Below are 24242 nucleotides of genomic sequence, written 5' to 3'. Positions count from 1 at the left end.
CCAGAAAAAGGATCTTTTAAGAAATATTTTATTTTCCTGATACCGTGAAGCACATTGCCAAGAAAAAGCAATTTGTTTTACAACGTCTAACAGCTATTTCTCTTGTCCAGCAAAACTAGCAAAATGTAACAGATATCAGGTTCCCCTCAAAGCTCCGTTTGTAACAACAGTTCACAACGTCTAAACGTTAAATGAGTTACTGAATTTATGACTTTCATAAATGTGTAAACAAAGTCAATTTATCTAAAAATAACTATTCTCTGTCCAAAGTTAAGCATATACGTGTGCGCTTATGATGCTAAAACCAACAAGGGCCTTTAGGACTGTTAGAGACGCCGTTCGGAAGTACACGTAAAGTCAGGTCTTCAGTCTATTTTCTCCTCACAGCTGGGTCAGAAACTCGTGGAACAGAATTAGGAGAAGCTTATAACAGTCTACAATCAAGAGATAAGGGGTGTGGTGCGACGATGAGCAAACCAGGCAAAGGAATTAGGATGATGGATTCAGGAGGAAACTGGGGAAGACATTTCTGGGCTCCCCAGGAATTCAGGCCTCCAGCTTGGAGCCAGCTGCTAGAAGGGGGCCCTAGAAGGGAGAGACATAGGCAGGGGCTGAGTACTGAGAAACAGTGTTCTCAACAAGAAACTATGGAAATCTTAACTCAGAGAGAGGGATTCCCAACACTGCCCATACATCAAAAAACGTTTTTAAGAAGCTGACTCGCTTTCGCCTCTCGCAAACTTCCACAAAGGTGGAAGCAGGCGAGCACGCCCCGCAAGTTCCCTTCCCTGGTTTTATTGGCTGCCCTGGCCTGCCCCTTTCTCAATCTGTTTCTTTCATTGGTTAGCATTGATATGCTCCTGCTTTCACAGACAATTCCCGGAACCAATCATCTCCAATCACCGCTCCGTCTCTCCGCCGACTTGTGAGTGGCATCCATTCCAACCAATAAAAAATGAAAGTGAGGCTGTGGAGCCTACACTCCTCCCCTTTCTCCTCAACTCTTTCTGCAAATGGTAGAAAAGGTTGAGCAGCTGATACGAACCACCAATCCGTAAGGGCGGAAGAGGGGCGAGGAGAAAAGTGATGGGAGGGGGTGACGTGGCGGTGACGGAGGCATAAACTAAAATGAGTGGCAGAAATACTAGCCAATCGACAGTCACACTGGCTGGGTAGACTGCATTCTCGAGTCCTCCCTGAGCGCTGGAGACTTCGGGAAAGCACCAATGAGCTTTTCATGAGTCTGATTGGCCTTCACCTGCACCAATCAACGGCGTGCCTGGCGGAAGCGTCCCACCACGGGCTCTCACTGGGCGCTGGTGGAATGACAGGCCCAAGAGAAATGCCAATGTCCGAGGGGTCTTCCGCAAGTGACACTCAGCGTCACCAATCGACTTCCTCCTTCCCGGCGGCAGAGCCCTCCTCCCCGCGGCCGGCCTGGCTGGGCGGGGACGCTGCGCGGCGGCGGCTGATGCGCTAGCCGAGTGGGGCCCTCCGGGCGGCGACGGCGGCTCTCGTAGGCGGTTCCGGTCCTGTATCTCCGGGCGGCGGCGGCTCATGGCGGCGACGGAGCTGAGAGGAGTAGTGGGCCCGGGCCCGGCAGCCATTGCGGCCCCGGGCGGCGGCGGCGGCGGCGCCGGTCCCCCCATGGTGGGAGGAGGCGGCGCCGGTGGCCGCGGAGACTCGGGGCCGAGCTCTGGGATCGCCCCGGGCACGGTGGCCGCGGTGGCTGCGGGCGGCCCGGGCCCCGGGGCCGGGGGAGTGGCGGCGGCGGGCTCGGCTCCTGCGCCGCCGGCGGGGGGCTCGGGCGCTGGGGGTTCGGGCTCGGCTCGCGAGGGCTGGCTCTTCAAATGGACCAATTATATCAAAGGCTACCAGCGGCGGTGGTTCGTGCTGAGCAACGGGCTCCTGAGCTACTACAGGTAACTGCTTCCGGGGCGCCGTCCCCCACTGCAGCCCACAGTCCCTGTGCCAGTTACCCTCTCCAGCCCGCGCAGCAGCCAAGGTCGCCCCAAGCCCCTTTTCCTCACTTGCGCTCTTTGACAGCCCGCGACACGAGTCCACCATCACGAAAGTGAACGCCCCAGGACTTACCGCTCCACCTGGGTGATCCACCCTTAGTGCCATACCTTCCCCTCGGTCCCTGGCCCTTCCATTTGTTCGGAGAGCATCTACTCTTCCATTGTGTTTCCAACAGCGCATCGGTGCAGTGATTAATTCTGCAAGGAAGGCGCTGTTGTAGGTGTTTAAGGGACACGTATGGGAGGGCAAAGTCCAGGCACCGCTCGCAAGGAACTTACTGTAAAAAGTCCCAAGGCTTAGCTCTCTGTGCCTAGTCTCCAGAATTAAAGGTTATTAGCAGCCCTTGATGTACCCGCCTTTGCTCTCTCCACATTCAAGCACAAGGACACCACGCGTAGGGTGGCCTCGGTATCTGTCCCCTCTCTTTATCTCTCCAAGATTTGCCTAGGCTTTCGCCTTCTGGACAGACCAGAATGGAGAAGGGCACTCCAGTGTTTCTTTCTGCCTGCCCCACGTCCTCCTGTGGGAATCATTAAGTGTTCTATCCAGTATTTCTGGGATCTCTCTGGTCAGTGAGGTTTAAGTTTCATTAAGAGAAGAGTCCGTGTCTTTTGTATGACTACTTCTGTTCAAAAATGCTTGTTTTGGGATGTTCAGTATATTTTTACGGTGACCCACAATCTTCTCACAACATAACATGCTTTTGGCTACTCATGTTACTATAGATAGAGAGGTTAGGACACTGGATTTGGAGACAGGACATAAACATTTCCTGAGTGCTGGACAGTTTGGATGGGTGTTTAACATACGGTATTCTTTGACTCCCCAAAACAATCTGGAAGTTAGGAGATATTCCCATCTTTCCAATGAGGAAACGGAGACTTAGCTTGGGCAACTTTCCCAAGGTCTTGAGTCAGGATTTGAAACTAATTCTTTTCACACCAACACAACCTAAAACCCAGGTTAGTGTTACATGGATCAGTCAGATATAGAGATAACTACTTATCCATAGCTAGTACATTTATAGATCATGATACTATGTATATTTTATACAAAATGTATAGAAGTTCCCTGTAAGGGAGATTTTGCTTAATATAATGGCATTTCTAAGTGAAATCTTTTTATAAAGACCATTCTATTTGGGCCCCAAAACAGTGTTGTTAAGAACGGCTCACTCTATATTTCTTTTCCTCTGCCAGTAGTCACTTTGCCACCAGGAGGGTTTGGGTGAACGAATCTCTTTTCCACCAACTCCATTGTATTGGCTCTTAAAGAATTTTGAGAGGAAATTGAAGATGGGAGTTGGATTGATGGAGAATGAACAGTTTCTAAAAAAAAAAAAAAAAATGATGGGGGTTGGAGGTTGTTGAAGTAGGAACACAGGCTTATCTGGTCTCTAACAGTGGAAAATACCTTAGCACATCCTCACTGCTTAAGCCACATTAATTGTGAACACTTGTGTATTACATTTCTTTTTTTTTTTTTACCATCTTTATTGGAGTATAATTGCTTTACAATGTTGTGTTAGTTTCTGCTGTATAACAAAGTGAATCAGCTATACGTATACATATATCCCCATATCCCCTCCCTCTTGCATCTCCCTCCCACCCCTCTAGGTGGTCACAAAGCACCGAGCTGATCTCCCTGTGCTGTGCAGCTGCTTCCCACTAGCTATCTGTTTTACATTTGGTGGTCTATATATGTCAGTGCTACTTTCTCACTTCGTCCCAGCTTACCCTTCCCCCTCCCTGTGTCAAGTCCATTCTCTATGTCTGCGTCTTTATTCCTGTCCTCCCCCTAAGTTCATCAGAACAATTTTTTTTTAGATTCCATGTATATGTGTTGGCACAGGGTATTTGTTTTTCTCTTTCTTACTTCACTCTGTATGACAGTCTCTAGGTCCATCCATCTCACTACAAATAACTCAATTTCATTTATTTTTATAGCTAATGATTCCATTGTATATATGTGCCACATCTTCTTTATCCATTTATCTGTCAATGGACACTTAGGTTGCTTCCACGTCCTGGCTGTTGTAAATAGTGCTGCAGTGAACATTGTGGTACATGACTCTTTTTGAGTTATGGTTTTCTCAGGGTATATGCCCAGTAGTGGGATTGCTGGGTCGTATGGTAGTTCTATTTTTAGTTTTTTAAGGAACCACCATACTGTTCTCCATGGTGGCTATATCAATTTACATTCCCCCCAACAGTGCAAGAGGGTTCCCTTTTCTCCACACCCTCTCCAGCATTTATTGTTTGTAGATTTTTTGACGATGGTCATTCTGACTGCTCTGAGGTGATACCTCATTGTGGTTTTTTTGTTTTTGTTTTTGTTTTTGCGGTATGCGGGCTTCTCACTGTTGTGGCCTCTCCTGTTGCGGAGCACAGGCTCTGGACGCGCAGGCTCAGCGGCCATGGCTCACGGGCCCAGCCGCTCCGCGGCGTGTGGGATCTTCCTGGAACAGGGCACGAACCCATGTCCCCTGCATCGGCAGGCGGACTCTCAACCACTGCACCACCAGGGAAGCCCCCTCATTGTGGTTTTGATATGCATTTCTCTAATGATTAGTGATGTTGAGCATCCTTTCATGTGTTTGTTGGCCATCTGTATGTCTTCTTTGGAGAAATGTCTGTTTAGGTCTTCCGCCCATTTTTGGATTGCATTGTTTGTTTTTTTGATATTGAGCTACATGAGCTGCTTGTGTATTTTGGAGATTAATCCTTTGTCAGTTGCTTCGTTTGCAAATATTTTCTCCCATTCTGAGGGTTGTTTTTTCGCCTTGTTTATGGTTTCCTTTGCTGTGCAAAAGCTTTTAAGTTGCATTAGGTCCCATTTGTTTATTTTTGTTTTTATTTCCATTTCTCTAGGAGGTGGGTCAAAAAGGATCTTGTTGTGATGTATGTCCTACAGTGTTCTGCCAATGTTTTCCTGTGAGAGTTTTATAGTGTCTGGCCTTACATTTAGGTCTTTAATCCATTTTGAGTTTATTTTTGTGTATGGTGTTAGGGAGTGTTCTAATTTCATTCTTTTACATGTAGCTGTCCAGTTTTCCCAGCACCACTTATTGAAGAGGCTGTCCTTTCTCCATTGTATATTCTTGCCTCCTTTATCAAAGATAAGGTGACCATATGTGTGTGGATTTACCTCTGGGCTTTCTATGCTGTTCCATTGATCTGTATTTCTGTTTTTGTGCCAGTACCATACTGTCTTTATCACTGTAGCTCCATAGTATAGTCTGAAGTCAGGGTGCCTGATTCCTCCAGCTCTGTTTTTCTTTCTCAGGATTGCTTTGGCTTATGTATATCATTTGCATTATTATATTCAGAGTTGATTTTCATTTTAACCCTTTCTAATTACTGATCCAGGACTATCAGTTTAAGGTTAAATCACAAATCTAAAATTTTAGTCTGCTCCAGAGTTTTTCCCCTACTCAGGTTCATGTTTTCCTGTTACACTGGCCATCATTCTAATGTTCACTTGATTCATGTCCTAACTTGGCTTGTAAGTCACTGTTAACACTGATTCCCCATTTTCAAAAGTTGTGTATCAGCTGAGGGCCTTAATGTGTGGTCATCTTTCCTCATCCAAGTTCCTAATCAAATCTGCTTTCTAGCCCAGTTGAGTCTTTGATCAGTACCAGTCTTGATCAGTATTGATCTTGGTTGGACAGTAATAACCTATATGTTGCTATCTTTTAAGTACTTGTAACCCCTTTTCACTTCTCTCTTACAGTAGCTAGTGGTACCTGTCTGACTACAGCTAAAACTACTTGCAAAACATATCAAACCACATATTGGGAAATATACCACGGGCCTGTCCTTGCCAGCTAAGATGGTTCCACCCACACACCAACCAAGCAACAGGATCCAAAGTTATCAAATCTACGCACTACCCTCAGAATCACATTGAAGTACTTCCTATCAACGAATTGGTAGTTTATTCTTTCGAACATGTTCTTTGGGTCCCCATCTCTGTATTTAGCCAACTCGTCTTTCCTCCTGCTTTTCTTGCCTCCAAAACCAATCGTATCTTGTATATGCCTTTTACAAAATACTGTTTTCTTTTTAGCTGAGTACTTCCTAGACCCATGCTCTGATGAACTGTCCTAATAGGCTTTGGCAAGCCTTCTTTTTACCTATCCCGTTCTTCCTCACAAAGTTACACAGATCTCCGGTTACTTAAAACCATATGTAGAACCCCAGCTCTCCTAGACACATCATGACAAGCTCATAGTATTAGTTTTCCTGGCTAGCCTCTAGAGACTGAGTTACTATTTCGGCTGGCCTTTTCAGGGAAGACCTTACTAACCAGAAAATACCACCTAATACTGAGGTGCCTAAAGAACTTATCTTGCACTCTGAAAAGCATGTCTTTCTCGCCTCTGCACTCACCATTTATAAGCATAGGTGTACCTGCTTGAACCCAAGGGCTCCGAAGTTAAGCCCGCCCTACTTCCAGAGTTCTTTGGTATTTTAAAAACTGCTACAGACATTATGTGATTTGAGAAACTTCTTTAGTTCATGAAGATGACCCAAGCAGAAGAGATTCCTAGGAAGTGGCTTGTGGAATATACCAACACGTTGTGAGGAGTGTGGTAGACGGTCCAAGCAACACCTTTGGAGTAGAAAGCAAGGGTGAGCTGGCCTGTCAGCTGCGGGTCTGTAATTCAGCCTGCATTATTCATAATGTAACTGAAGCTTGGGGGCAGGGGAGGGGAGGTAAGAATAGAAAAACCAGGGATTCACGTTACAGTGTGGCAGGTGCGGGCGCGATGGAAGATGGCCTGGTTTATTGAGGACCCGTACCCCCCTCCCCCCGCCCCGGCCATCCCATACTGCTCATTTGTGCATCTGAGGAAGAAAAACCAGTTTCATGGGACAAACCGAACGATAGCAAATCTGTCTTCCTAAACACAGCACACAGACTTTCTCAAAGCCACCAAATCTTAGTTTCCAGAGATGGAGTGTGTGTCGTCTCTGGCATGCAGGAATTCTGGACGTGCCAGGTATGTTTGGCCGCTTGGCACTCGTGAAAGAGAAACGGCTCTGCTTTGCACTGTGGCAGTTGGCAAAGGACTTTGACCTCTTTATGTTCCAAGTTGGTCAGGGAAAAACTGCAGTCTCAACATGCAGGTCCCTGGGCATAATCAGCGGGTGGGGGAAATGAGCACAGTTTGCCCTGTACTCTCAGTTGTGCTAGCAGCTTGATCTTTTATGCCGGGTCTCTTGTAGCTTGTTGTCACCAACCAGTGCTGTAAAGTTCAAAAGTTAGTCTATTAATAGAACTGTCAGTCAGTAGAAATGGGGAAAATTTTTATACCCAGTCCTCTGAGAACAGATTTGCTGAATCTCTCCTAGCTATTAATAGGATGGCTTAGGAGTTCCCACCAATAGAGGTCAGTGGACCTTAGGAAAGAATATATTCCAGAAAGATTATACCACCTGGTGATTCTTTAATGATTATTCTTTCTTTACTCCCACAGAAAGCTAGTTATTCCTATTTCATATCATTTGAGCTGTAGTCAGTATTTAATACTCTAAACGTCTAAGGGTGCCTTACACTTCTGCAAGATAGTTGTTAAGAGTAGTATGAGAATTTCATTTGGGCTGAGTTATAGTTGGGGGAATGGGTTGTTCAATACATGTAAAATGGAGCTATTCTTTCTCTTAGAGAATAAGATTATTTTACAGAATTTTGTTGCATGAGTTTATAAAGCACTATTTCATAATTATATCTTGCTAAGTAAAAGGTAATTCCTGACTGCAAAAGGGCATGAGGGAACTTTCTGGGGTGATGGAAATGTTCTACATCTTGATTGTGGAGGTGGTAGCACAATTGTATATATTTGTCAAAACTCACTAAATTGTTCTCTTAAAATCGTTGGGTTAATACCGTATGTAGTTATCCGTCAGTGAAGCCTGTTCTTTAAAAGCTAAGGGTGAGAGGGACAGCAGAGCAATAAAATCTTATAGGCTCTGAAAGGAAATCCCTACTGATTGTTTTTTGAATTTTAGGGAGCCATTTGAGGGAAATATTGGAACTTGCTAGTTCCTAAGACTGCTGTATTTTCGAAAGGCTTAGAGTTATGAAATGGAATGTGATGGAGGATAAACCACGCATCAACTTTCTACTTAGCTTGTCTTTGGCTCGTTATTGCAGGTCAAAGGCAGAAATGAGACATACCTGCCGTGGTACCATCAACCTCGCCACAGCCAACATCACAGTGGAGGACTCCTGCAACTTCATCATTTCCAATGGGGGTGCTCAGACCTACCATCTGAAGGCGAGCTCAGAAGTAGAGCGGCAGCGCTGGGTCACCGCCCTAGAACTGGCCAAGGCCAAGGCTGTGAAGATGCTGGCAGAATCAGGTGGGGAGCAAAGAATATTGTGTCTGGGGAACACTCTGTTTGCCCCTCTTATGCACGAATCTTATTTTGTCCCTCATTGTCATTGTCATTTAATTAGCAGCTATCTCCTGGACATCTCAGGCTTCTGCTCACCAGGCAGAATTTCTCCTGGAGTGCTGGTTTTCAGCTGGGGGCAATTCTGCCCCAAAGGGGACATTTGGCGAAGGCTGAGCATTGGTGGTGCTAATGGCCTCTAGGGAGTAGAGGCCAGAGGTGCTGCTGAACCTCCTGCCGATGCACAGGGCAGCCCCACAGCAGAGGTAGCTGGCCCAAAATGTCAGAGTTGTTCAGATTGGGAAGCTGTCTTAGGAGCATATGTTATCCTTTTGGCTCTTAATGCCAACTGACTACCTTAAATTTTGAGAAATAATTATTTTATTGATAGATCAGTCAGGATTATTACAACTCACACTTCGGATCTGTCCTTACTTTTTTCTTTTCTCCTGACATCTTCTTACTTAACTCTTTTCTGGTTGAGTTGAAACCAGCAGTCTTCGTAGATGGCCAGAAACATTGTACGTGAAACCCCCTGGCAGTGGGCAAAGAGACACCTGATGGGTGGTGCTGCTCTTATATCAGTCTGGGCAGAGGAGTGCCCAGCCCTTTGTTCAACCCAGCTTGGTGCCTGGGCTGGTGGCCAGAGCTGTTTCATGCTTGAGGCGCATTAAAAAAATAATAATTATATGTGATATTTTCTGTGAAAAATCTTTATTTTGCTACCATAGTCTCACTAAAAAGAACAATCTAATTATGTTTTGATTTTTCTTAAAGGAAAATGGTAGGATTTCCCTGCAGATGTTGATAGTTTAGTCATTCTGAGCTTGTTCACTTAGAGCTGACCAAGTTGCTCACCTGCTAACTTCTGTTCATCTCTTGTGTTTCTTATCCCTTGTTCTTTCCCATGCTGTGTTTAATATCTCTTAAGCAATGAAAGGAAAGTTTGCTGCTTTGTAAATTTCCGGGTAACAGGTTATATTTTGACTCTGGCCCTGCCTGTTTGCCTAACAGATAGGGCAGGTCCTTCCTTGTTTCTTTTGTTTTGATTTTAGTGCTGATTTTAGCTCCCCCAAAGGAAGTGACATTGCTGGAAAAGAACTTTGCAGTTACAAAGTGTTAAGGACAAAACTGATAGCAAGAGGCACAACACAGCTCTCTGCTTGACTTATTATTTGAAAGTCATTTAACAGAAGACCTTGCACAGCTTTCAGTGCAGGGGTGGCTTTAGTGTCAGATGAGCTCATCCTGAAGTTCCTGAGTTCTCCTTTAGAAAAGATACGTTAATGAGCCTTTTGATGATGTGGACATGGTTTACAGAGAGCATCTAGACTGCAGTTCTCAACCCATGTCATACAGGCCCACTGATCACCCAACAGATGATAGTGGATTTGCACTAATAATCAGTGTGACTGGATTGGGACCCTCAAGCTAGGGTTAAAAGGCTCAATAATTCATTCCCAGCCCCAAGAGCCATATAGCTTCTCCATCCTGTCCTCTGGGTCACTGGTTCGCAAACCTCAGTGTGCATCAGAGTTACCCGGACAGCTTATTCGAAATACAGATTTCTGGACCTTGCCTCACACCAGCCAAATCAAGGTTTTTCTGGGGGTGGGGCCAGAGACTGCACCTGTAAGAAGAACCCCAGGGTTGGGACATGAGGGGATGGAGGAGGGTGGTCAAAAAGTACAGGCTTCCAGGGACTTCTCTGGTGGCGCAGTGGTTAAGAATCCGCCTGCCAATGAAGGGGACACGGGTTCAATCCCTGTTCCGGGAAGATCCCACGTGCTGCGGAGCAACTAAGCCTGTACTCCACGACTACCGAGCCCACGTGCTGCAACTACTGAAGCCTGTGCGCCTAGAGCCTGTGCTCTGCAACAAGGGAAGCCACCGCAACGAGAAGCCCACGCACCGCAACGAAGAGTAGCCCCCGCTCGCTGCAACTAGAGAAAGCTCACTCACAGCAACGAAGACCCAACACCACCAAAAAAAAAAAAAACATTAAAAAAAACAGATTAAAAAAGAAAGGTACAAGCTTCCAGTTATAAGATAAATAAGTCCTGGGGATGAAAATACAACATGACGACTGTAGTTAACACTGCCGTTCGGTGTATTTGAAAGTTGTTAAGAGAGTAGATCCTAAAAGTCTCATCACAAGGGGAAAAAAACCTTTTTGTATCTATATGAGATGATGGAGGTTAACTTATTTTAACCATTTCACAATATATGTAAGGTGTATATGCTGTACACCTTAAACTTGTAGCAGTGCTATATGTCAATTACATGTCAATAAAACTAGAAGGAAAAAAAGTGTGAGCAGAAAAATTGCTTATTGTTGTCTGTCCCAGGAAAAAAAAAGTAGTAGTACCCCAGCTGTTTGTGACACAGGTGGGCTGTGGACCACCTGTAGGCAAATCGTCTGGCAATGGTGAGCTCTCAGTCGGTCAGAACGCACAGCCTGAGGAGTGTCAGTTTGGTTGTGGGCAGAGTGGGTAGGGTTCCGACTCTCAGCCCTGGGCGCGGAGTCCTATCACTCACCTTTCCGCCCGTACAGATGAGTCAGGAGATGAAGAGTCCGTCTCACAAACCGACAAGACCGAGCTGCAGAACACCCTGCGGACCCTGTCCAGCAAAGTGGAGGACCTGAGCACATGCAACGACCTGATCGCCAAGCACGGCACGGCACTGCAGCGCTCGCTCAGCGAGCTGGAGTCCCTGCGGCTGCCGGCCGAGAGCAACGAGAAGATCAAACAGGTCAACGAGCGGGCCACGCTCTTCAGGATAACGTCCAACGCCATGATCAACGTAAGCGCGCACATGTCTGCCTTGCTTTTTGCTTCTTTCCCTCTTTGAAATGTAATTCTTCCCAAATGCTGGAAAATTGTAGTTGGTAAAGCATAGGACGTTAGGTCCTGCTTAATCGTTCAAGGGATTTGAGTTACATTTTTTTTGTTGCATGAAATGGAACAGGGTGCACAGATGGAATGACATTCCCGCTCTGCTTGAATGGTCAGGAGGACACTGCTCCAGCCCTGCGTCTGCCCCCAGCAGGGCATCTGATGGTGATGTTAGTTGAGGCCCTTCACCTCTCTGGGTTGTGGTTCTATCTATCTATCTATCTATCTACCTATCTATCTATCTATCTATCTATTTTTCTCTAACTTTATCTATTGGAACTAAAAGGTCTTCATGGGCCCTTTCCACTTCCATGTTCTTTGAGATTTTGGTTGGAGTCTGACCCCTACTTTGCTAACGCACCCTGGCCTACAGTGTGGTAAGTCCCCGGGGGCTGGATTAAGTGAGAACCTGTAATCCTGGTTAGTCCCATCTTGAGTCTTGGATTTGAGGGGTAATTCTGGGTGATAAGACAAAATATTCAACGTTGGGTACTTTTCTTTTCAAAAGAAGGGGCCAGTGCTTCTGCCTCCTTATGACTAGCTCGGGTGCTGTCGTTGCTTTAGGGAATACTTGGGCTGCTTGGGTGCAGGGCTCCAGGTAAACCCAACGTGCCACTGACGTTGGTGACGTGTGTCCGATACTGGGTGATAGGTATGGAATGAGTGCACAGTTTAAACAGCGCCCTTTTTCCTCTGCTGGCGACTGATCCTCACCCGGCAGGTTCGTCAGCTTCCGCATAGGAACACGAGAGGATGCTTCATACGGCACGTGAGAACACTGCTCTTTGAGAAGGGGCTTGTGCAGGTGGTGGTTTTGTTTTTGTTGTTTTCCTATCTAATTAAATGGGATGAACTTACTTCACTAGGGTCAGATTTTTCCTTGTTTGAGGAGTGATAATAAGGCATCTGCTTAGAATTAGTTGTGTTCACGTGGCTCTTAGAGATCGAAGGTCTTTTCCTATGACCAAGGGAAAATTTGTTTTTTTGCATTTAAAACCCCTTTGTTTCTTAATAGAAAGTTGTAGTAACTTTTACTTTCGTGTCATTTTCTGAAGCGTTGAGCACTCTCTTCAGTGCTCTGACTCCCACGAAGTAGAGGAGAGAAATTATTTTGTCCCCTTAAGGACTGCAGGCAGATCAGTGTCTCCCAGCACCATTCTGCAGACCAGCACTGGCGCTTGTGTTTCTGATGTTGGGTCGTGTGCTCTCTTTCCAAACTCTCGTACTTCTTGGTGCCTGTGTGCCTGTTTTTCTGGTCCTCCTGTGATCAGGAAAACCTCATAAATCATACAGGTCATTTAATCAGTAGTAAATAAATATACTTTTGAAATAGAACAGCTCAGGACACAACCATCTGTTAACCTTTTATCCGTGTCAGGTGAACACCCTCCTCCATGACAATTTTTTTCCTACTCTGATAGGAAAAATTTGCTAAATAAAACACCTCTTGATTTAAAAATGTCTCATAAAACTAGAACTTTATTTTGGACTTTTCTCTTGAAAATATGCTTATCTTCGTTCCTGGCGACAGTTCTTTTTCCCTGAGTTCTAGGTATCCAGAGTTTGTGTCAGTTCTCATTCTGTTCTCCCTGGGTGCACTGTCTCTGCCCCTTTTATAGCCAGTTACTGCAGGAAATGCATTTTTTAGCCCTGCGTTATTTCCTTTGTACCTTTTAGGGGATGATGGCAAGGCCTTAAAACTGACACGCTAGCACATCACATCTCTAAACAGGCAGTGTTATAGCAAAGGAAGAATGCACTCATTTCACGCAGTTGCTTGCTTGCTTAGGATATAGCTTTTCTTATTATCAGAGTGAGGCTAAGCAGGGGAGCGCATTTGACACTGTTAGCGTATGCATTTGCTAATGCAGTGAACACCTATTGAGCACCTTCTGTGTTCTAGGCACTGTGCTGGGGATATAAAACTAATGTGGCTGTGGTCCCTGCCCTCAGGGAGATGACTGTCCAGTGAGGGGCCAGAGAAGTGAACAGATCATTATGGAGTGTGCTGCATGCCAGGAGACATGTGAGCACAGGCTGCTGTGCTGTAGCACCGTGGGATTGTCTAGCTCAGACCAGGAGCACCTGAGAAGGTAGCCCCCCAGATAAATTCTGAAAGACCCGAGAGAGTCTTCTTATGAAAAAAAGGCAACAAAGAGTTTGGGGTCCTGAAGTCTAACTGCCCCAGTTCCCCTCTCTGTGACCTGGGGCACCCTAGTCCCTCGGTGGCCCCAGTTCCTTTTCTGTAAATGGTGATGATCCTGGTAGCTGCTCTCAGGGTGTGGAGCGGCTTTTATTAGATAGTGGCTGTCGAGTGTTCAGTAAAGTGCCTGGCATATAATCTTCTCTCGCTAACTTTGAATTGTGACCCCTGTTCTTCAAAGGAAGTGAGGGAAGAGAGTTGATCCAGGTGTGGTGTGTGTGGATCCCTCCCTCTCTCCCAAAGTCTAGGAACCACTTGCCGTTGACTGTTACCCAAGCAAGGAAGTAGCTAGAGATAAGGCTGAAGAGGAGCTAAGTATGGGGGGGGGGGGGCTGTGTGCAGATCCTACTAATGGGCTTGGTAGTAGTGGATTAGAAGAGGATAAGACCGATTTTGATGCAGGCTTAACTCTTAATAGATAACACCTTATTGAATGATTACTGTGAGCCTGGTCTAAGTGCTTACATGTTAAGCAACAACTTTTGAGATAGCTACTGTTGTCATTCTTTGTTTACAGATGAGGAAGATGAGTAACTTGCTAAAAATTCCGTAGTTAGATAGTAGAATGGAGCTGTGACGATTCCAGAGTATGTCCTCTATACTGCTTCTGAGTGTGGAGGAACAAAAGAAATGTACAGAGTCCAGAAATATTGAAGAAAAATCAGTAGGATTTGATCATTGGATGTGGGGAGGGAAGAAAACTAAGAATCAAGGATCCCTCTTAGTTTTCTGGCTTGGGCAGGTGGAAGGGCCCTGGAACTGTTCTTGGGATGGAGATGCAGAGTCAGAAAGGGAACATGGTGAGTTCATATGGGACCCACTGATTCTGAGATTACTCTGAGCCATTGAGTAGGCAATTGGATAGTCTGGTCTGCAGCTCCCTGAGCGCAGAGCTGGAATTACTGATTTAGTAGGCATCAGCCCATAGGCAAAGGTTGAAACCATGGGAGTAGATGTTCTATTTACCTATTAGTTTCTCTTTAACAGGGTATAGACTTTTAAGCTTACATTGCTCCCTTCCTTTATTTATTAAGCAAACTGTATCAGGCTCCCACTATGTACAGAGCAGCTCAGTTAGGAGCTGGAGATAAGTATGTGAATAAGCTGTAAACGGTGTCTTCAGGTGGCTCACAGTCCATCTGGAGAGAGAGTCACGATCCTGCTGTGGATGGTGTGAAATAGAAATATGTGCAAAGTGCTGTGGAAAGTAGAGGAGAGATGGGCTTGGGGGGGGGGGTCACAGAAGAGGTAACATTTGCCATAGATCTTAAAGAATGGAGAGGACTTGGCCAAGCAGAGAAAGGGGATAGGAAGGCATTCTAGGCCAAGCAAATAGCACGTGCTCCGATGGGCAGGCCTGAAAGAAATCTGCATGTCTGAGAAAGGGTGAGCAGTTCAGGGTGCCTCCATGGCAGGGTGCAGGGGTGGGCCCAGCTGCCTGGACAGGAGGACACAAGGGCCATTTATGTCCATGACCAGTAGTTAGGATTTGGTCCTAATGTCGATGGGGAGCCAGTGAAGGGACTAATATGGTCAGATTTGTGTTTTGTCTCTAGATCTCTTCTTCGCTTCATCAGGTAGGCTTCTAATTTTTAAGATCAGTTGTTATCTTAGTGACCAAAATAAAAACCAATTAAATTTCCCCATATTTGGTTTAATTCACTGCAGACTCTCTGTTCTCAGTGTCTGAATTCCTCAGTTTTAGGTGACTTGAGTTTAGTTGAGAATGTATTGAAAGCAATACATGCTTATCCCATGCTTTTCCTCACCTTTTAGTCCATAGGTTTCTTCTTTGGAGCAGTTCACATAGCTGCCCTTTGTGATGTTGCACAAATACTTTGTCTAGGTTTGTTGCTCACTTGGTATTTGTTGTTTGGTCCTCATGACCAGGAAAATATGAAAGAACTATGACAACCACATTCAATATTTTTTTCTGGAGTTGACCTTGATTGTGTCATGGAGCTGGCTGTCCCTGATACTGTGGAATAACGGGGAAGGCCTTTCATTTTAATTTGCTAGTTCAGGTTCCCAGAATAAGGTTACTTACTGGGCTTACAGAGGCCTGAGGGGAATCTCTGACTAGCTGAGCTGAGGTGACCTATATCGACTCTTTCTCCATACAGGCCTGCAGAGATTTCCTTGTGTTAGCCCAGACCCACAGTAAAAAGTGGCAGAAGTCGCTGCAGTACGAAAGGGACCAGCGTATCCGCCTGGAAGAGACCCTGGAGCAGCTGGCGAAGCAGCACAATCACCTGGAGAGAGCCTTCCGAGGAGCCACGGTGCTGCCGGCAAACGCTCCTGGCGGCGCTGCTTCTGGCAAAGGTGAGCTGCTGGCTTGGCTCTTGGACGGCCTGTCTGATCCCAGCCACATGCTTTTCTGCAGCTGATAGAGAGAGCTGCAGATTCTCCAGAATCAGCGACTCATGTGAGATGGAATTCGAGCCCTTTATTCTTCTGACTTCCCCATTGCTTTCTACCATTTGTTACTAGGTTTGTGGTTAATATTTGAAAGCTCCAGCTGTGCCAGGTTTTGATAAATGCAGCCCAAGGAAACAAATGCGGCTTCCTCCCTGCAGGTCAGTGCTGCTCCGGCAAAGGAGACGTGAGTGATGAGGATGACGAGAATGAGTTCTTTGATGCTCCTGAGATCATCACCATGCCTGAAAATTTGGGCCACAAGTAAGTCATTCTTGATTCCCACCCCCCGCAAAATGAGCATATCTGGCCATGGAAAGGTTAGAAATGTTTCAGTGGAAGTGTCATAGTTGTTTACTAAGATATGGACTCTTTTCCTTACGTAAGTGGAAGACTGTCAGCTTTTTTACATGAACAAGTTCTCCAGAGATGTCTATTCATACGTACTGCTTTCTAAGTGTCGTCGTTTGATCACTCATCAATAAGTTTGTGCCGTGTCCTTAGCATTCTGCTTTGTAAAGACATGGTGAGGACCAAACTCTAGTTCTGATCTTTATGCTAATTCTCATACGCTTCCCATCTGTGTAGACGTACTGGCAGCAACATCAGTGGAGCCAGCAGTGACATCAGCCTTGATGAACAGGTAACTCCTATTTGGGAATTACCAAGACTGGGGGACTTAGGTGTCATTCCCAAGGATTTGCTTATAAAGTACTAAGAGAAACAGAAAGTACTGGTTTTTTTTTTTTTTTTTAGCATGGGGGAAGGGAAGCTTATAAATAGTGGGTTTTCTGTTCTTTGTGAGTGATTGAATGGCTTTGTTTTTGCGCTTAGTACAAGCATCAGCTGGAAGAGACCAAGAAGGAAAAGAGAACGAGGATACCATACAAGCCAAACTATAGCCTCAATTTGTGGAGCATCATGAAGAACTGCATCGGAAAAGAACTCTCCAAGATCCCCATGCCGGTGAGGGTCTCGCACAACCAGGCTCTGCCCGGAAGGCCTCTCAGGCCCCGGCCAGAGGAGTGCGGCCGGGACAGCCTCCACCCACTCCTGTGGCAGTTTTCAGCCCCGGACAGAGGAGTGCGGCCGGGACAGCCTCCACCCACTCCTGTGGCAGTTTGTGGCACGGTCCTTGTTACCCTTACAGTCATAAACGATCCCTTAAAACTAGCTGCTTTAATTTTCGCTAGGGATCTGGTATGTTTCCAGATCACCTAGAGTCAGATGCATTTGTTCAGTAACAGTTATTTATGAGCAAATTCCTATGCCAGATGTGCTGAGGACCTGCAAAGATAAAATTCAGCATCGTTTCTGTTTTCAAGAAGCATGTATTTCGAGAGACAGACATGAAAACATGTAGAAAACATTCATTTCTATGATGGGAAGTACTGTGCATACAAAGGTTTGGGGAGACCAAAGCAAAACCAATTCATTCCAACCAGGAAGCTGTGGACCATCTCCCTGGTGAAGGAGGTGTTTGGACTGACCTCCCTGCCTCCTGTCATGCCCTCCTCCAATCTGTCCACACTGTTTTCAAAAGGGATCTTTTCAATATTGCAAATGTAGTCATGTCATTCCTTAGCTTAAAGTCCTTTACTAGCTCCTACTGCTTTGAGAGTAGTCCCGGTCCCTTAGTGGGCTTGATACTTCCTCCCCAAGGACAAGGCTCCGCCCATACACGTGCCCAGTGTTCTGGTCTTTGGGAGTTACCTTCAGGGACTCACCGGCATCTTTTTTCTTTTCCCCTCAGGGCATTTGCACACACTGCTCTTTCTGCCCAAACTTTCATCAGCTTCCCACCCACCTATGCCACTTTTCTTTTGTCCTGGCTGATACCCTTTTTTTCAGGATTCGACTGTGGTGTCGTCTCTTTCAGCAGACCTTCACCCGTGCATCTGGTCAGGGTGAGCCGTCTCTTCCCTGTGTTCCAACAAGTGCCACTGTTTATTTCTGGACAGTGGGTTTAACTTGCTGGTTCACTCCCCAAGAGTTTAATGACTGCCTAGCTGCCTGGGGTTGTATCAGTGTATCAGGTATAGGTTCAGTTTAAAGAATCCAAAATATGTTGGTTTAGACCAGGGGGCAGCAAACTGTGGCCCTGGGGCCACATCTGGCTGCCATCTGTACAGCCTACAAGCTAAGCATAGTTTTTATGTTTTTAAATGGTTGAAAAATATCAAAAGGAGGATAATATTTTGTGATGTGAAAATTATATACAATTTACATGTCAGTGTCCGTGAGGTTTATTGGAACACAGTAAATGCTCATTCATTCACAGATTGCCTGTGGCTGCTTTCATCCTAGAACAGCAGTGCTGAGTAGGTGTGACAGAGGCCGTATGGCACTTGAAGCCTAAATGTTTACTATATAACCTTTCACAGAAAAAGCTGGCCAACAAACATTAGCTTAACTCATTATCACGTTAAAGTCCAGAAGTAGGTGGTCCAGGGCTGGTACGATACTCCACACTGTCGTGACCAGGCTCCTTTCTGTCCTGTTGTTCTGCTGCCTGTGGCCTCAATTCCCAGGTGTTAAGTGGCTGCTCCAACTCGGGCCGTCAGGATCGCATTCCAGTCAGCGGGAAGAGGGAAAGAGGAGAAGGGCATGTCCTGCCTTTTAAGGGTGCTTCTTGGAAATATCATGAACCATTTTGCCTTCAATCTCTTTGGCCAGAACTTAGTTATATGGCCTCAGCTAGCTGGAGAGGAGACTAGAAATGAAGACTTCTGTTCTTGGTGGCATGACCTAGTTAAAAATTGGGGATTCAACTACTTGCAGAAGAAGGGAAGAATGGAGAGTGGGGCATGGCTGCAGGCTCTGCCCATAGCCGGTTGCACGGCATACAGACAGCATTCTCCTAGCCTCTTGGGGCTGATGGACCAGTGAGTGGTTTCTTTCTCTCCATAGACTGTTCTTCACGGGCAGAGACTGGTCTTTATATCCTTGATGCTTAGCCAGTGCCTGGCACATACATATCATTCAGCAAATGTTAAAGTAATTAGTTAACTGAGTCTTGGAAAAAAAATAGATTTGTATGTAAGTGCATAGGATTTCTGTTAGAAAAATGTTGACCTCCAGACAGGAAATGGCCATGAGTAAGCACACTGGAGAAGCATAAAATAAGTGGTTGACTAGGGGCCTGAAAAGAAGCCCCGCTTCTTTGCCTAGTGCCTTGAAGGAAGTGGTGGAGAGGTAGGCTGGAAATTGCAGCCTCAGAAATGCAGTTCCTGCTTAGAGATAGGTTCTGAGTCCAGGTGACCTCTCTGTCCTACTTTACCATTATTTCCTTGTTGACATCGTTACAAGGAATGTGCAGTCCGGTACCTGTTGGCCTGTGGATCTGGTCCTCACCCTTGCCCTGCTCTGTGCTGTGTCACAGGAAAGCTGATCCCTCTGGGCTGTGTTTCTCAGGCTTCCATGCCTGCTGACTCTGGCTGGGCTCCACCAGTGCAAGGCACCAGAAGGAGTTTGGAGCGGGAGGATGGGAGAAGTCCCAGGGCACTCCCCGCCCCGGCTACATTCTCTTGGGCAATGCTCTGGCAGCAGCTGTGTGGCTCTAGTTTCCACTGCAGGCCCCCCTGAGGCTTTAGCTTCTGTGCACGCCTCTGGCCTCTGCGCTGCGGTAATAACCACCGCTGCTCTTTGTTCCTCCTGCCTGTCAGCAGTTACGGCTTCCTGCCGCTGCTAATCTCCAGGCTGTCATGTTATGCTGCCCAGCTCTCCATCAGCCATATAACTAACGCCCTGCTTCTTTCCACTGTAAATTCTCAGATTTGTTTGTTTCCCTGTTAGCCCTCTGAGGGATAAAATGACCAGTATAAAAAGCTTGGCCCTTTCAGAGAAACTGTGGTTCCTGGAACAGCTGTTGGGGGGCAGGGCTGTGTGTGTGTGATAAGCGGTGATGGGCTAAGTAAGGATATACTGATTCTAGGCCCAGGTGGTTCTCATCTGTCCTGTAGCCACCAGCGGAGCACATCGCCTGTCTCATTTTCCTCGAAATGTATGGAAATGTTACTGCATGTTGCCTGCAGTTCTGCCACGGAGAGATTTTGTTGGCATAGTTAATAAGTACCGTCTTTTAAAAAGACACTTGAGGATTTGAGTTCTGTCCAGCCGTTTACCCTCGGTGTGCATTTTTCTTACCATAGTGCTTTTCTCTGTGCGGACAGCATGGCTTTGGAGTGTGGTACAGTGTTTTTAGCTGAGGCAGGGTAGATCCTACTTCCCCCTTGGGAAATTTTCACAGAGAAATGCTTAGTATATTTCTCAGAAAAAGCAGGCTCTAGTAATTTTTTTATGTATAAATGCATAGAAACAAATATGAAACTATTAATAGTGGTTATCTTTGGGTGATGGTATTTCAAGTAGATGTTTTCCTTTATACTTTGTTTCCAAAGTTTGTTATAGTGGAAATTACAAGATGTTTCATAATTGGGAGGGCAGTAAGCATTAAGGTAGTATGTGACTCCGAGATTGGGGGGTAGAAGGTTGGATTAAAATGCAGAAAAATAAAAAGAGGTAGGACTGTAGGAAAGAAAAGTGTTGTTTTTGTTTGTTTTATTAACTGAAATTTTGCTTTAGGTCAGCTCCATTCAATACAAAGGACATTTTTTTCTTCCTTCCTCTCTTCTTCGGACTCAACTCAGGCTAGTGATATTCAGGCTTCTTTAGCTGTATTGCTGGTTAAATAAGCTTTGTGGACTAGCCTGGGAACCTAACCTCTTTTTATAGTAAGTTTTTAAAGTAGTAAAGTCATCATAAGTTCCAGACAGTCAACTTAGAAGCTCATTCTTTGGGGGATGAGGGGACAATGTCTCTTTTGTTCACTTCTCTATACCTGCTGAGTTGTATAGGGTCTGGCACACGTGAGGGCTCAATAAATATCTGTGGCACGAATGGACATCTTCTGCCCGACAGAGGTGCGCAGACACACACTTGCTTCATCCTATGGCTGAGTGCCCTAAGCTGGCTCTAAAACTTGAAAGGTAGAAGCACTCAGAGCCCTCTCTTAGCCCCCATCATGAATACTCCAGCTGCAGAAGCACAACTGTCCAGCCTCAGAGAAGAAAGCAGAATCCTTGCCTGATGTAGCACTGAACTGAGACTCAGCAATGGTCTAGTCTGGGAGTGGAAGCTAACTACTGTAATGTTTTTTCCACTAGTCAGGACACGACTGCACTTAGAATTTACTACCCTTTCTTTCCTCCCTCAAAAATGTTAAATACCTAACTTCTTCTCTGCATATACTTGTGCTGAAGTCCATTTCTCCTTTTATTCATTCATTCAGTACCTATTTGATGACAGTTTCTCATGGGCCAGGCATCAGTGGCTCTTGGATATGCAGTGGTAAGCAGAAGAGGCATGGTTCCCATCTCAGAGTGCTTCCAGTTAGTGAAATAAATGAAAATGGAATTTCCACCACTCATTGACATGAACAGTTGGCCGAGGAGAATGGGCTGCTTTCAGGCTAGATCTTGGAGTTGCTCTACTGAGCAAAGGCCTCTTCTTTTCCCAGTGATTTGTTTTATCATCTTGACATCTTGATATGTGTCTCCCTCCGACTGCAAAAAGAAAAAAAAAGAAAGGAAGAAATTGTCTCATTTGGATGTGCGGACAGAGTTTTTATATCTGCTCTTTTCCTGACAGGTAAACTTTAATGAGCCCTTATCCATGCTTCAGCGCCTTACTGAAGATCTGGAATACCACGAGCTGTTAGACCGAGCTGCAAAGTGTGAGAACTCTCTAGAACAGCTCTGTTATGTTGCAGCTTTCACCGTGTCCTCCTACTCCACTACTGTCTTCCGTACCAGCAAGCCGTTCAACCCACTCCTTGGGGAGACCTTTGAGCTAGACCGATTAGAGGAGAATGGGTACCGATCCCTCTGTGAGCAGGTAAAGGAGCCTCAGGACTGTGACACGTCTCCTTTTTGAAGAAAGGGATGATTTCTTTGGTTGATACCCCTGGGTGTTAACGTTTGCAGAAATTCCAGACCCCGTCATCCCAAACTGCCTTCTTTTCCTTCAGGACTTCAACACTGGAGGCCCTGGTATTCATCTACTGCTATGGGTGTAAAAATGTCAAGTGTGAATTTGGGGTGTTTATCACCAGTTAATAGGCAGTATCTTTTTTTCTCCTTTCTTCCTTTTAATTTGAACCACTGATTTCTTCAAGGTGAGTCATCATCCCCCTGCGGCTGCACACCACGCTGAGTCCAAAAATGGCTGGACGTTGCGTCAGGAAATCAAAATCACCAGCAAGTTCCGAGGCAAATACCTCTCCATTATGCCGCTTGGTAAGGCCACCATCTTTGTAAGCATTTGTGCTCCAGGAAGGAAAGCTTTTCTGGCAGGATGGAGGCGGTTACTGGTTCAGTAGTCAGGAACCTGGAGGTCTGATTCAGGCACTGAACCGTACGAGCTAGCTTTGTGCAGGTCATTTAACTTCTCAGCTGCTGGGTGGGTTGGGGTGTGTGTGAGATTCTTTAAGGACCCATCCGGTCATAAGTTCTTTGTCTTCTTAGCTATATTTAATGCATCTTTAAGTACTATTTTAGAATACACATTTTAGCATGCATTTAAAAAATTCTTTTAGTTGGTGTTGTTTACCCCATTATCCTAGCAATCAGCTTCTCTCTATAGATCAGAACTCCTGTGACTGCAAAAGGTTAGGGTTCCTGGGTAGCCCCTCCTCCTCTCCTTTCTCCCCTCACTCTTCCTCCACCGGAGGGGTTAGGTGTCATTTATGTGACAGCTGAACTCCAGGTAAAATGAAACTTTATTTTAAAAGATCTTATTGGATTACAAGTTAATTTTGCACCAAGATCAGAAAGGTCAGGCCTGGGAATAGGAATCCTAGTATGCAGTGTTTGTGTGTCTGTACTTTAGGGGAAATGAGATTATTCAGAAAGGGTAGTAGATTCTTGATGCTCTTTTGAACTAGAGCCAGCCACATTTGGCCACGTGTGTACTGAAGAGTGAACGTTGGTCTGCAGAAAAAGAAACACAAAGCAGGTAGAGAGAAAGCAAGTGGCTCCCTAGAGACAGCGCTGGTAGCAACTGCCTGAGCTCTCGATGGCTTTCCATTTCCTGGTTCTAGTCTTTCATGTGGCAGAGCTGCAGTGCTGGGTTATTGCCGTACAGTCTTCTGCTTTAATAAATCCCCCTTTCTCTCAGAAACAAGGTAGCAGGTACAGTGCAAACTAGAAATTAGCCAGAAAAAAATCCAGGGATGTTCGTAACATATTAAAAGACAAGAAACTGAAATGTTAACTCTGTTGCCTCATGGTTAATATGCAAGAGGCCCTTAGATGAAAAGGAGACTAAGTGATTTTGGTCTTGATCTTTACTGAGAACCTTTGAACAGGTTCTAATTGCTTAACTGTCTTTGAAGCTGATAGCTTCCGAAGTGTGTTAGGTTAAGAGTAGTAAACACCTGAGATGTTCACACCTAATCTGCAGAACTAGGGTGTCAGTAGTCGTATTGCAGTATAACTTTCATCCATGCAGAAGGGTTTCAGAGGCCCCCTGAGGATTGCTAAAGGGATGGGTTATATGTATTTAATTCTAAGGAAGTTTATATACATTTTAAAAACGGCAGTAAACCTAAATTACCAGCGATGTGCTGTGCATTTTCTCTGTAATTTGACTAATCTAGAATTCTTTGAGGGGTAAATAACTATAGGAACATGATATAAGTGGTAGATCTAATTTTTTAGAGTTAAAAAAACCTTTGATAGGATTTCATTCTTTGGTTGTTTAAGGATTCATCAGGATATATTATCTTAAGTCACCCCATCTATTAGATACTGAGTATACCTACCACGTACTAGGTATGGTTCTAAGGTGCTCGGGAAATGCAAGTGAACAAAACAAAGATCCCAGCCTTTGTAGGGAGATTGAACAAGAATTGACATCGTGGGACTTCCCAGGTGGTGCGGTGGTTAAGAAATCCACCTGCTAATGCAGGGGACATGGGTTCGATCCATTTTCAGTGGTGTTCAGCTCTCAGAGGGTAAATTATTAAGCCAAGAGAGGCCATTGAAGAAAGACAGATGGACGGGGTGTGAGTGAGTAGGCAGGTGGATGGGTTTTTGAGGTGGTGGAAGGTAGTCTGAGTCTTCCAGTAAAATTGACTGAAAAGGTTAGAATTCTTGCAGTCTGGAAAAAAGAATGCTTCTAGGAAATATGACTGAAGTTTGCAAAATTATGAAGACTGCGGTAGAGGGTAAATATGAGTTTGCTCATCCACTCATTTTGGAATTGGGTGGTAGCTTCAAGTTTAAAGAGATACATTTACAT

At 45.4% G+C, this 24242-nt stretch overlaps 1 protein-coding gene and 1 non-coding gene across 2 annotated transcripts in view; both read left to right on the top strand.

Annotated features, from left to right (window-relative positions):
- The first annotated feature begins 1303 nt into the window (after nt 1-1303).
- The window catches only part of OSBP (oxysterol binding protein), a 33960-nt gene continuing 11021 nt past the window's right edge, over nt 1304-24242 (top strand). Inside the window, exons 1-9 of the mRNA XM_019948300.3 lie at nt 1304-1922; nt 8185-8393; nt 10981-11231; nt 15650-15848; nt 16103-16205; nt 16530-16584; nt 16776-16907; nt 21591-21836; nt 22117-22237. Of these exons, the coding sequence (XP_019803859.1) occupies nt 1558-1922; nt 8185-8393; nt 10981-11231; nt 15650-15848; nt 16103-16205; nt 16530-16584; nt 16776-16907; nt 21591-21836; nt 22117-22237 (1681 nt within the window). The 5' untranslated portion in view covers nt 1304-1557. The remainder of the gene's footprint in view (nt 1923-8184; nt 8394-10980; nt 11232-15649; nt 15849-16102; nt 16206-16529; nt 16585-16775; nt 16908-21590; nt 21837-22116; nt 22238-24242) is intronic.
- LOC117313454 (small nucleolar RNA SNORA48) lies at nt 8958-9099 on the top strand. Its single transcript, XR_004527962.1, has one exon. It is a non-coding gene; the product is annotated as a small nucleolar RNA SNORA48 (small nucleolar RNA).

The sequence above is a fragment of the Tursiops truncatus genome, chromosome 8 (assembly GCF_011762595.2).
Source record: "Tursiops truncatus isolate mTurTru1 chromosome 8, mTurTru1.mat.Y, whole genome shotgun sequence".
Taxonomy (NCBI): Eukaryota; Metazoa; Chordata; class Mammalia; order Artiodactyla; family Delphinidae; genus Tursiops; species Tursiops truncatus.
Note: the sequence above shows the minus strand (reverse complement) of the source record. Positions and strands in the feature narration are given on the sequence as shown.